Genomic DNA, 13,989 nt, shown 5'->3' with positions numbered 1-13,989 from the left:
CTCTTCCTCCTGCAGCATACTTGCCAGATGGCAAGTTTATTGAATCTGGTTTGAACTCACTAGGGTTTAAAGGAATGAGCACACCTCTGAGAAGGGGGTGCTACATTTCTACTTCAAAGGTCTCCTTTAAAATTAGCCTCCAAAGATTTATATGCAGAGAGTGGTTGTGACCTGGGCAGTCTGTTGCATATCTCTCATCTCTTTCAGTGCTGAGTCAGAGTGACACAAACCACTTTACAGAATCCCAGTAATTTCACAACACTGGGTGAATCTTGCTACGTGGCTTAATCAAATTTTTATATAAATATATATATTTATATATATAATTATTTATTTTGCAGTGTTGTAGAGATTCTTCACTTCAAATACTTGTTTTCTAAGTAAAATATGAAAATTTGACGTACTCCCTGGTGTCACTTACAACTGTCGTTGGGTATTGTCCTCAATATGGAAGTCTGCTCTGTACTGAAAACTAACACTTTCAATGGACAGAATTTTGTTTAATCAGTTTTATGTTTGAATTGAGTAGAAAAAGAGCATGGGTCCATTTAAATCTCTTACAGCAGCTTTTTCTAATGTCTTGAAGTGGCTTTGAAACTTGTGAAATACATTTCCAGCTAATTAGTGTGTAAATGCTAAATTATTTTGTTAAGGAATCCTCCTCTCTTCAAAATACAAAGCACTGTTTAGCATTTCTGTCGTTTACAGAGAAATCAGACCTTTTTTTTTATTACAGGATTTTTTTCCCTTTCTTTCTGACAGTAGAGATGACTCCTCCCGTGAACTGATGCCTAAGAACTTCAGAGTCCGCAGCATCAATATTAGCCTTTTCTTTCAAATGCAGAGCAGTGGGGATGCTGACTCTGCTGAGACGCATTGTGTGCCAGGTTTCAGGCATTTAAGTGGCCATGTCTGTCATAATCGTTTATGTGCTTGGTTGAACACAGCTGTACCTGTGTGCAGTGTGAGCCCTCATTTGTTGAGCAAAGCATATAAAAATTAGCACACTTAGTTTAAGATAAGGAAGCATATAATTGCAACTCAAAATACTCCATTTTTGTCCCTTTCAGCTTCCCATGATACACATTGATATTGTGTATGTGTACTCTGTAGAAGCTCCTTCTGCTGCAGGTGATTTCGTATCTCTGCAGTGGGGCTGGTTCTTGTACTGCATGTCATGAGCACTCAGGACTGTTCACCCCAGTCTTGGAAATAAGGCAATAACAGCTGTTGTTGTGTAAGCCTCATTTCTATGCATTTGTGAGTTGAAAGTAATTTTTTTAGTCTTGAGTAGTGAATTCTCAGTGTGGAATTTTTCGTGAAGAAATTTTCCTTGTTTCAGAATCAAGTTTTTACACAAAACACCTCAAGGGAGTCTCTTTACTTGTGCTGGGACTGGGCTTTGTATTTGGATATCACCTTGTTTCTCTTGTTACTGAACCCATTTGTTTGGAGTTATAGGAGCATGTATTCCCCAGGTTTTCCTGCACTTTAAAAAAGATGGAGGGACTGAAAAAATATTTGTAATTAAATACAAATATTCAGGAATCTTACTTAAAAAGAAGAGAGGATGATAGCTCCAGAATCAAAAGCAATATTTTTTTTTCTGGACAGAGAATGTCAAGAGTTAATGCTTTTTTAAAACTCTCAAAAACACTCTGTTTGGGTTCTCTTTGAATTAATTCTTTTGGAACGAATTCACCTCTTGTATTGCTTTAACACTTTATTCATATATTGCAAAATATATGTAGAAAAAAATAATGGGCCTCTGAGAACCTGATGGATGTAGTTGCATCCAGGGATACAGATGATGTCTGAATCATTGCAAGGTACAATGGTTTCTGTGGTATTTCTAAATGAAATTAGAGGTCTCTTTACAGTTTGTTTGTGGTACACTCCATTCAGTAAAACAATGTATAGATCCAATATTAATGCAGAATAAATACGTGCTACAGCCTGATGTTATTTTAAAGATATTTTTATATCCCTAATTTTACTTCTGCATTACCATCATTTCCAGTTGTATCTGGTTTGATTTAAGCTGAGAGAGCTTTGTATTAGTAACATATGGAAGATGTTATTGTTTACATTTGTTCAGCAGATGTGTGAGCTTTTTATATGCCTGACTCCTTATCAGTTGGATGAAGTGGTGCATAATTCTGCAGTATTCAAGCTGGATGAGAACAAGCACTGACTGTCAGTGCATGTAAAGTCCAAGAGTGACAGTTCCAGTATTTCAGTCTGTGTGAGCATCACTTTGTCCCCTCCTTGCAAATCAGGCGTTCCCCTGTGATCACATTTGCAAGAAGTGAAATTGGAAGGGAAGCACTGCAAACAGGTAGAGAGGCCATTGCACAGTGTGACCTGGTGAGGTGAGATCAGCTGAAGAAACCAGCACCAATGGGCAGTTGAGCCCTACTGAATGTGAATGCCTTCAGTGCCAGGGTGGGAAATTATTGGGTCAGTCACAGTCATTGTACTAAAAAAGAAATGTACATTTCTCTTCTCCCTCACTTCTCAACTTTCCCATCTGTCATATTTAAAATACTTAAAACGCTTTCAGTATTTGTTTAAACAACTACCATTTTCTGTACCAAAAGTATCATGCTGGCATGTTTAGAAAGGGGGGAACAAAAAAGGCTCTACAAGAGGGGTTTTATGTAACCTGAGGAAAAGTGTGCAAACCATTGATAAATTTTTGTGGCTTTTTTCAACAGGGAATATGTCTAGAGGCTTTTTAAGGGTGTGATTTCATCTAAGGTTTTTTTTCCTTCTTTGAATGTCATCTGTGAGGTGATGGAATTACAACTGAGAGCACCAGATAGGAACTTAAATAAAACTTGGCAAGCAGAGCTTCATTAAGTGTTCATCTTAAACCAGGCCTTGTCTACAGCAAGGCAGTTTTGCTTTCAAAAAACAGTTAATATTGTAATTGAACATAAACAATAGGCCGTATTTTTGGTGGCTGTGTCCTTGGCTTCAGTGAAGTAAAATTGTATTTATTTACACCAGATGAGGATCTGCCTTTTTCCACATATTTTTTTGATGCTTCTTTACTTAGAGAATGAAACCTTTGTTTCTTTGGAAACACATCTGTTAAGAAAACACCAGTGCCAAAATCATTGAACTGTGCCTACCTCTTCTCTCGTGTGGCTTCCTTTGCAGTGGCCCTGGGTCTCTACTTCCCCAGGAAGGAGTACTTGGAGAATGTCTACATTGACGAGCCAGCGGGAACGCCGCTCCTGCGCATCCACGCCTTGAGGGATTCACGGGAGGAAGTGGCCCACTTTCATCTGTGCCAGAATCTCATAGTTCCTCGAGCAAGACCACAAGAAAATAATTGGTTCCAAATCAGAGAAGAAACAGGACTTCTTTACCTCAGCAAAAGCCTGGATAGAGAGGACTTTAACATGCTGTGTAAGTATGAGAAAACCGGCTTTTCTTCTGGAGGTATTTGTTCTTAAAGAAAAGTACATTCAGACAATGGGATCTCTCCATTGGAAGATGAGCATCAAATTTGAAAAAAAATGCATCTGACCTTTTAAAATGAGGAACCAGACCCAGTGAAATCCATCCACAGCAGTGTGCCAAAGCAGATGCTGACCTGGGACAGATCCTGTTGCTCACACTGGGAACTCCAGTAGGGTGGGACAGTTGATTATTGGAAATATTTTTCTGCATTTCACCGCTGTGTAGGTCACAGCTTTACACTGAAGTTTGCAGTTTGTTCGTCTGCTGATGAAAGTTAGACCAGTTCCATTGTGTTAGGGATTCCAAGACAAATGCTGTGAGAGTGGTTCAGATTCTTACAAAAATGGTCCTTGAATTCTGGTGACTTGAATTCACAAATTACATTTGCATGTAACACCAAAGAGCTCTTGGAAGAAATGGTTAATTGTAACCCTCTCCCTCTCTTGAGATTTGGTTTTGTTAGAGAAGCTTACTGTTGAACTACAAAATTCGTTATCTCAGGGTTTTTTTCTCTTCTTTTATGCTCAAGCAGTAAATTGGTTTTGGTGATTGTGATCTATGAGGAAATTAGTTATCATTAGATGGTGGAGGAGGAAATGGATGAGGAGTTAATGGCATACCACTGTGATCAGTTGCAGAAATTTTACTGTTGAAGAGAGTCTGTAGTAACTGTCTTCAGTTTGTGAGATCCATATATCAACCCTAACTTCAGACTTAGGTGCCTTGATGTTGAAATTTTCAAATTCAGACACTTAATGCATTATTTTTGAAGTGCTGAGTGTTTGATATTTCATCCATTTTTGGTACTTGGCATTCATGTATATCAAATATTTGTGCTGAACAAAGGAGGAACAGCTACTTAACACCCAAGAGCCTTGTTTTGTTCATACAGATCAAAGTGACCTAGAACTTCTTTTCAAGTGAGTTAGATCTATTACAGAGATATTACTGTGCTGTCTGTAGTCAAGCCAAGGGAATCAAAACAAGGCTTGAGGATGTATTAGTAGATGTCACAGGTTGGTTTTTAACTTTGATTTTATCTTTTGTCCACCTCTTCATATTTGAAAATGATGAAGCAATCTGTTCTCTGAACATAGACAATTTGGTCCATACTGTTGGAATGCTGTGACTGAAATGTTAGTCCTGGTATGGGTTTGTCCTGAGTGTCTGTTGCCATCTCATGCATTACTTTTCCTGTTTCCAGCTCCAGTCTCTTCAAAAAGCAGTCCTATCAAAGAGCTGTTACTGCCAGTGACATCTTTTTATGTCAGTGTCTTACAGACAGAATGCTGATACTGGTTTTGATATTCTATAATGCAAACTTGGTGCCAAGCCCTATAATATTAGGCTTATTTGGATTATTAAGGTATAAGGTCTTCCCACCAGCATCTGGCATATTGAAGAGTCGCTTTGCCACATAATAGGATTAAACAATCCTTTATGGAATAATGGACTAGGGTAGAACATAAGGAAAAGAAATATTTACTTGTCTTCTGTAAAATATTTCTTATGGTGATTTTTTCCTCCTGAAGCTGTAGGAAATTGGATGCCATTGTCCAAGGTGATGCTGTATGTCTTCCTTTCATCTCACCCTTTCCAAGAGAAGGAATGTGACTCCGCTACACGCACCACGGTTTTCCTCTCTTTGATCAATGCTACTGCACCAGCTTGCAGTTCCCTGACAGCAAGGCAGCTTTGCTTCACAGAAATGGATCTCTCCTTTCACATCAAGGAGAATAAACCACCTGGTACATTTCATCAGCTCCGGTTACCCTCGGTTCATCATCTGTGTCAGAATCTCAGCATTTCCTACAAATTGCTTGCAGGTAAAACTGGATCTGAGCCGCTCACGTACTAGCAATAGATTCAAACAGCTGCACTCTTAAAAGATCTCTTTTGTAGTTGATCATCTAGATTTGATTCTGTAAAGGAAGTTCCTTTACAAACCTGAACTGAAGCCTGAAGATTTTGCCTTTGAGATATATAGAGGAGATGGGAAGGAGAACTATCCCCTTCCCTAAAGAAAAGACCAGTTTTAGAATTTTATATCTGTTAAAATAGAATAATCCTGAGATTTAAATTGTGCTGCTTCTAAACTGTAGAATCTTCCCATACATTCTGTGCTTTCTCCCTACTCTAATATAACCACACAAGTTCCTTCTGTTTCACTTCTGAATCTGTCTTTTATTGTGCAGTCATGCTGTCCAAATGGATTTACTGAACTGCAGAAAAGTATTAAAGCCATGAGAGCCCTATACTGGGAAGTGATTGTGGCTGTGTGTGTTGTGGCTGTTTTGCAGCTGAAGGAGTTCCCTTTCGGTACAACGAGAACACCACCAGCGTGCGGGTGACGCAGCGCCTGGATCGGGAGGAGAGGGAGAGATACGAGCTCATTGCCAAGTGCACCGTCAGAGAGGGGTTCAGGGAAATGCAGGTTGAGGTGCCTTTCCTGGTGAACGTCTTAGATGAAGATGACTCTCCTCCCTTCCTTCCCAATGGCACTGATACTGCAGATGCTGTCGTGGAGTTCAACAGGAAAGAGGTAATGTTGGCAATGTTACCAAGTCCCTGAAGTGTGAGCGCAGCAGTGGGAGGCAGGACTCCTGGGAAGCATCATGTTCTGCCCAGATAATGGACCTTGGCAACAAGCCCATCGCCATACCGTCGTGCTCTGCAGATCTGTGATTTTAAAATGCTCTTTGTAGGATTCCTTTGCCCCAAGTTATGTCTTACTCAGATCCCAAAGAAAGAGGAGTTTGGGTTAGTGATTAAAGACTGTGGAAGAAATTTGAGCAGTTTCCAAGGTCGGGATGGACATTTGCTGAGTCTGTGATCAGGATCACTCTGGGTCTCTCCGTACTGAGCTCTGCTCTGTTTGTTATGGGCTTGCTTCCCCCAGGGGATTAAAATTGTGTTGTTAGAGCAAGTGTTATGTGCATGCCTGTCCCATGCATGCAAATCTGTGTCATGTATCAGGACTTTGTTCAGAACATTTATTAGGATGCTGTAGAAGTAGTGGCTGACTTCTACAGACAAACCACTGCACCTGTGAAGTTTCCAGGCAGTTAATGGCAAGCTCCAGGATCTTGTTTTAATGGTGTCCTCCCATTTTTCCCTTGCTATGCCAAGCTGATCTTTCAAGAGGTCTGAATCCTTGGGTGTGTTTGGTGTCCCTGCACACACACAGCCCTTGCTTTGGCAGAGAAGTATACATGTGGGCTCTTTGGCTCTTCCAAGGAGCAATGACCCTTTTTAAGTCAGTGGTATAGAGAAGACTTTTTTTGGCAGAGGGGGGGATAGATGACGTGTGTTTCATGAGAGAGCTTCTGTTTCCTTAGAACAAGATCTCTTGGTAGTCAATTTTCCTTTCTAAGTACATTTTGATCGTCTTAGTGTCTGGAAGGGAAAAGACTGATTTTAGGAGTTTGCTGCCCTCTCCTGACCAGAACAAGTCTTGACAAGATACTTGTGAATACATTTGCCTGGGTTTCAGTGGAAGTTGTAAAGTCTTGTTTGACCAGTATTTCAATCTCCAAAACAGTTATCAGAAGAAGAAAGCTTCAGGTCCTTCAGCAGTGCCATTTATTGTTTCCTACCAGGGCACTGTTCTTTCCACGCTGACTGTGTACGATGCAGACACCACACCTATTTATCCCCTTGAAAGCAGCAGAAAGAAATACACAGGAACCATCATTACTGACGACCCCTGGATAAGTGAAACATTTCGTGTAGAGCACATCTTTGATGAAATCCACTTCAGCCCAAATGGCAGCCAAGTGAGGGGAACTCGGCACGAGTACAGTAAGGACTCTTTCTTCAAATAGAGAAGAAGTTGCTTTTTAGTAGTTGACCAATAAGCTCTTGAATTTTTCTGTGCATTTTGTAAGTATTGAGTCAAAGAAAGCTGAGAAATTCCATGTAAATAAAACACTGAGTCTTAAATACATACTGAAAAAATGGAGCTTGTGCATCTCTGCAGTAGGGAGTATATGGGATGGTGATATATAAACTGATAAGCAAGAGGTTTTGATTGTAGGATTCTTGGCTTGGTAGGTAGAAGGGAAGAAGGCCTCCCAAACATCTTGAATGACAGAGAGCATAAGAACATATTTCATATTTAACTTGCCTTCTATTTCCTATTAGGAAACTTGGATGTGTATAATTAAATTTGGTACATCTATTTTTGTTGGGCTTGCAGTATTAAAAGATGCATTTGCAGATAATGTGGGTTGCTTAATAGATGAATCTTTTCCTTCGCAGAACTGGTACTGAATAAAAGCATTTCAGTCACAGAGCATCGTTCCTTCCAGCTGGATGTTTTGGTGAATGACACAGAATTTCATGGCCCAGAAAGATCGGTGATGCTTCATTTCAATGTCTCCATCCTCCCTGTCAGCATTCAGTTTTCAAACATAACTTACCAGTTCACAGTGAACAGAAATGCTGAACGTTTTGCACAAGTAAGAACCATGTTAATTATACTTCCCCTTTCTGATGGAGCTTACAAGCTGGATCACTGGGGCCAGATGTGTTACAGTGCTTGTTGGTTTAACTGTTTTAATCAGAATCACTGAAAAGTGTGTTATCATTGTCATTGTTGCTGGATGTAGGAGGTAGCAGATAGGCTGGGCACTACCTCTCTCACCACGTAATTACAGAGGAGGAGCCACACATGGAAATACTAATGAAGAGAAATAACATGTTGTGGACAGGAGGACTTGCAACCATGAGTGACTTAGGCATGAATAACTGCAACAATGTCAAGGGCAAAAAGAAAGGAATTTGTCCAGCTGTTGGAGTCTCAGTATATTAATGACTTTTCTTTAGGTAATGGCTAGTTAGTAATTCATGTGTTTCCTAATTTAACCCTTGTTTTAGCTTAATCACCCCCACTGCCATTAATAATGCTTTCCAGAGACACTTTCTCACAGGTTGACATTAGTCAGGTGAAAATGACAATGTAATTCCTATGAAACATGTACATTAATAAGGAACTAGTTCAATGCAATTAATATGATGGAAGTGAATATTAAAAACATCAGGGATGAACTCTTTTGGGAGAGCTGCTGGAAAGCATGCCTTGTAAGTATTGTAGCAGAGAGGAGGACTGAGATTAAAATATGGTCATCCCAATTGCAGAGAAAACCAATTCATTAGAAGAATTTTAAGGAAGAATTAAGTTTTATTAATCTTGAAGCCTCTGGCTACTTTTAAAAAGAAATAAAAAGGGAAGTTAGATATATTACATGTTATTACATCTAATCTGATGAAGTACATTACAGCTTGATAGCCCTTCAGAGTACAGAACAGGCTGTATGTGACCAGTGAAAATTCTACTGCTGTGACAAGGGACATTTTGTCCATAGTTTGCACTGGATATCCTAAATAAGGAAAAGGTACCAAGTGTGCTCATGTGGGTGCCTCACTACAAAAGCTACTTCTTTATGACATTTCATGATGCCTTGTGGCTGAAATTTTTCAATTTGCAGCCTGTTAGAAACTTCAGAGGATAGTCTGTTCTTTTTGTGCAGATCAAATTATTTCTGATTTTAGGTTTGAGGCTTTTGTAGCACCAGACTGTGAAAGCTTTACCCTTGCCAGTTGCCTGGGGATAGGGTGAAACCTGGGTTTCCCCCTAAAAGAAATAATAGCACAGGTATGGAAGATAATCATAGTCTTAACTCTTGCATCTAGAACTCTTGTATCTGTGTCACAACATGACTGCAATTGAAACAAATGTGTACACTTACCTGTTAGGTGTGTATGAATTTAGGTTAATGAATTGGTTGGGTTGTTTTCTGTGTGCATATTTTTATGTATAGGTGTATGCATACAATATTATTGTGAATGGATGAGTTCCAGATTAATTTGGACAACAGGGTTATCTGTGCATACCCTGGATTGCTTGAACACTTCAGTTTTAAAATCTTAGCGAATGTGGATTTTTCTAGTTTTAGGCTGCAAAACCAAAAAAAAAAAAAAAAAACCCAGTTGAATTTTAAAGCTACTGGTGTGGAATATTGTCATGAGCATCAAACATCTGAACAGGAATTTTGGGATCTTAGAAAACAGTGGCATTTCACACTAATTGTGCAGTTTCACTGGGTGGCAGTAGTAGCAGGGGAAACTGTTCCTGGCAAGAGCTCCAAGTCTCTGGGAGGAGATCTTTTTCTTTGTGCTGTCTAAACACAAAGAGATTTTGTTCTGATTCTTGAGCAGCGAAGTGCAAAAGTCATCCTGGCTCTGGAGGTGGTGTTCTCAGTTAGTTAGTGTCATCCAGTTACTTCAGAAACTGGGTTTGAGTTTGCAGTGTGCTCAGCTTGGAGCACAAGTCAGCGTAAGCAGCTTAGTCCCCAGCACTTCACATTATTAAAGTTGGCTGCATAATTAGCCTTGATGTGCCAGAGTAGTCAGGGAAAGCACTGGGCCAAATCAATATGAAGGCTGAACTGTCTCCTGCCCTAAGGAAAACACAGGAGCGTGAAGAAATTATTAACTGCTGGGCTGATGCCATTTGTCTATTTGAGCAGCTAAATGAATTGAATAACAGAAGCACGGCCTGACAGTGCAGGCTTGCCCAGTGGCATTTAACTTATCAAAGGACTTAAAGCTCTATTGACATTTACTGAGACAAATGATGAATAACATTGGCTGAGATTTTTAGAGAGGTTATATGTCCAAATGTTCCTGGAATTCAGTGAAGAGGAACAGTATCATTATCCAGACTTTATTAAACATTGGAACTTGAAAGATGGATTTTTCTCTTCTTATTTCTTATAATGGTATTTCTGTGTTAACTGTTGAGAGTCTTGCAAATTTGTAGGTTCCTCCCCTGATGTTAAACTTGACTACCCTTTACCCTGATTACTTGTTTTTTCACCCTCATGAGAAAGAAGGGTGAAGTAGCTGCTTTACCTTTTTCCTCAGGAGTTGTGCTGTGCTGCACCTGAGAGCTGAGCTGGCTCCAGAACTTGTGGAGCAGAGCAAAGTGACGAGGTTGGGCTTTCCTCAGCAGAATCAGGCAAAAAGAGAAAGTCTATGTTTCTCATAGAAGTTTCTTGAGAGAGGCCTTTATAGCGTCCTCTCTAATTATATAGAGAAAGCAAAACTGGCCAATGTGCTATTCTAAGGAATAAACTGGCTGATCTGCTCTTCAGATTTTATGGGGTCGTCTGAATTTACGGGGTCTTCTCCAACCCCATGAAGGAAATTGCTGTGATCAAAAAGGTGCCTGGAAGGAGCAGTTATGACAGAGTAGGCAGAAAGGGCAGCTCAGTGTGCTCTGTGAGGTTAATGCTATGGATCATCACTGTGTTCTCCTCCTCCAAGGAGCACCATGCGAGCAGTAGCGGAGCACTGCCAGTTGCAGTGCGGCACCAAAGCTGCGCTGACGTGCTTCTGGAAGGGACGTGTCTAGACCTTGTGTCTAGACAGAGTTTATGAACAGTGGAAATCTTGTCTTCGTCTTCTTCCTGCCAGTTCCAGCATGTTGTGCAGAGGAGACGGCCAGAAAAAAATGTCCTTGCTTTTGATGGCTTTAATAGTCTTTCTATGTTATCCTGCCACCTAAAATCCCAACAGGAATGGTGCCAAATGACCCAGCCATCAGTGATGTGAATGGGAATAAGTTAGATGAAGTGGGATTATCCCATAACAAAAGATGCTTCTAGAACTGCAAAGGCTTCTTCTCTGACTTTAAATAGTCCAGGTTCATGGGAAGAGGTCTTAGTACACAAAAGCTTCTTTGTTTTATAACATTCTTTAGTTGCTGGAACCAAGATGTACAGATATGCTTTTACCAGCAGTGGTGTTTCTTGAAAACATTTCTTAACTGCAGCATTTGAAAATAATCCATCACCAAGTTCCTTTCAATAACACCCCACCCTTCACATTGTGGTTTTTCCCTGCAAAGAAAGCCAATGCCTCTGGGCCTGATCGAAATCCCACTCTTGTAAATGGAAAAACCAAAGTGAGCTTTGGATCAGTTCCTATAGGAGCTGGGCAGGAGGTGGTTCTTTACATTCCTGTGCTTCTTAGATGATGTGTTTTAGACTGAGGAGTGTTCTAGCCTAGATACTCTGGCACACAGAAGTTCAAATATGGCAAACCAACGTATTTTCATTTTTAGATTAAAATGTTTTAACATTGCAAATGGGAAACAATGAGGTTCTTACTCCTTTTAAGGCCTTCAGAGGGCTCTTCTGGCCAGAAACTTTTTTGACTGTAATATTATAAAAATTATGTAATAGCAATTTCTATGTTATTTGAAGAGTGTCTCAGCTTTGTTCATGCTGAGCTCTTTGATTTCTCAAGGATGGCAAAAGTTTTTTTCAGTGGTCAGCCTGGGACAGAAGAGAGATTGAGCTCAGGATTTCCCAGATCTCAGGGTCTTGTTCCCGCTGAGCACTGCTGCCCATCAGCAGTAGGCACCAAATACCACCGAGTCTGTGGCAAGGCTTTTTGCATTTTCACTGCTAGTCTGAAGACAACAGTTAATGCTTTCCATCTCATTTTTACTGAGAAAAAAATCACATTTAAAGCATTTACATACTGCATTTGTAGGAAAATAACAAATCTGTAAACCCCAAATAAACACTGAGTTTGGCAAGGTATAGTATGCTCCATTTTATTTCAGATATTTTTGAGAAGCACTAAATATTTTTTGTGTAGAGTTTTGTTCCTGTCTATGATTTCTTTGTTGGTGTTTGAGCCTAGGTGGGAAAGATCTGCATTGAAAACTGCATGAAATTCCGTGGTGTAAACATCACCTACAAGTTGCTGTCCCCCAACTCGAGCTGCTATCCTGTCAGCATTCTGCAAGGCCGAGAGGACAAATTTGGGAGCCTCTATGTCAATGACTCCTCTGTGCTGCGCAGACCTGAATGCAAGGAAATACAGTACACTGTTCAAGCTACTGACAAGCAGAGCAGGAAACACACCAAAACCCTCCTCACTGTTGTCCTGGAAGGGACTCGTAAGTACCCCAGTCAGAACTGTTTATTGATTAGCAAGCATTCCTGGTGTGAGCTGATGCATTAGCAGGGTCATCTGTAAAGTGGTGGCATTAACAATGAAAATGAATCTGAGCTACATGATCACAGAGTTTGGATTTTGAATTTTGATTTGTGCCTTCCTGTAGTAGCTGTTTGTTTGAAGAGCTAATGTGCAGAAAGGTGAGATATTGTATGCAATTAATAGTGTTTATGATGACCTTTGATTTAGAAGAATCTTAAGAGTGTGTGTGTGTCCTTTATTTTGTATTTCACATGTTCCTGTGGAAGAAGAAAAAGGGTCTGTAGGTATATGTGTGTGTGTATCTATTTGAAGAAAGAAATATATGGCTTAAGTATGTTTGTTCACTGATTTTTCTCCTCCCTTCTCTCTACAGTTTTTAAAATAGTTTTCGTAGTATTCATGTAGCAATCACACTGAATTCAAGTTCTTAAGAGCAGTGTGATGACCCACCCTTATGGGGAAGGAAGTTAAAAATATCCTGTAACACCCACAGAGGAGGGTTTCACTGGAAACATTCTAATTTCTCTGCAAACTATGTTGCATTTTATGCAAAACCGTACAATTGTACCTGATCAACACCTCTGTTACGTTTTATCAGTTCAGAACTCCTATGCCAAGAGCAAATGGGTAGAAGAAAAATGAACAAAAAACATGCAGTGGACTTTTCTTTTTGTACAAACCTCGTATTGTCTGAAAACACACATTTCTAGCTGGTGCTCTTTGGGTTACTAATGTGTTAGCCCAAGAACTGAGTATTTTCCCCTAATCAAACATTCTGTATGAAGCTGTAAGTATTTGTGCTCTCCATTCTTCTGTTATCAGTATGTTTGCACATATTTAGAGTTGTAGGCAGTGACAGTGTGCTGTCAAGCAGACATAACCGTGCCTTTATGATCTTGCTGTTCATCTTTTATTTCACAGAGAAGGAGCACCTGGGCTTTTCTTTAATTGTTCCCTAAGTTTACTGATAATTTGGTCAGTCAGTTTTCAGTCTTTCATTGCTTTCTTCATCTGTCTTTCCTTCCTATCTATCCCTAAAAACACTTTTCCTCTTCTGAGCTGACCTGCCTGTGTGCTCATTTCCCTTGTCCTGAATTTTTTCCCAACAGTTTTAAAAAAAGAAGAGGACTGCCCTGACTCTTGTGCTATAAGTAAGCACCGTGCTGAATGTGAAGAGTGTGGTGGCCTGGGAGTGCTGACAGGAAGATGCCAGTGGAGACAGGGGAGCGGGAAAGGTACATTTATGTTGCGTGAAGTCAAACTTCTGCTTGGTTGTAATTGTGCCTTTGAGTTCCACAGATACAAACTGATTTATTCTGGCTGGAAAACATGGTATAGTGAACTACACAGAAGCTGGGGCTAAAAAAAAATCACAATACCCATATGAAGTATGTACTAAAACAGAAAATGAGGTGAAGTTGGAAGGGCCATTCTGTCTTGTCCCTGGTGATGCTGAACATGGTACATAAACCAGCAGGAAGTGAACTGAGCTTGCAGCAGTGT

The 13,989-nt window shown here is 40.1% G+C and overlaps 1 protein-coding gene across 1 annotated transcript in view; it reads left to right on the top strand.

Moving 5' to 3' along the window:
- RET (ret proto-oncogene) overlaps positions 1-13,989 on the top strand; it is a 78,767-nt gene that overhangs the window by 38,281 nt on the left and 26,497 nt on the right. The window contains exons 2-8 of the mRNA XM_038140202.1: positions 3,166-3,417; positions 5,004-5,297; positions 5,772-6,013; positions 7,071-7,272; positions 7,732-7,931; positions 12,187-12,445; positions 13,596-13,721. Coding sequence (XP_037996130.1) covers positions 3,166-3,417; positions 5,004-5,297; positions 5,772-6,013; positions 7,071-7,272; positions 7,732-7,931; positions 12,187-12,445; positions 13,596-13,721 — 1,575 coding nt within the window. The remainder of the gene's footprint in view (positions 1-3,165; positions 3,418-5,003; positions 5,298-5,771; positions 6,014-7,070; positions 7,273-7,731; positions 7,932-12,186; positions 12,446-13,595; positions 13,722-13,989) is intronic.

Source organism: Motacilla alba, chromosome 6 (assembly GCF_015832195.1).
Source record: "Motacilla alba alba isolate MOTALB_02 chromosome 6, Motacilla_alba_V1.0_pri, whole genome shotgun sequence".
Classification (NCBI taxonomy): domain Eukaryota; kingdom Metazoa; phylum Chordata; class Aves; order Passeriformes; family Motacillidae; genus Motacilla; species Motacilla alba.
The sequence above is the reverse complement of the archived record's forward strand: the minus strand, read 5'-3'. Positions and strand labels throughout refer to the sequence as shown.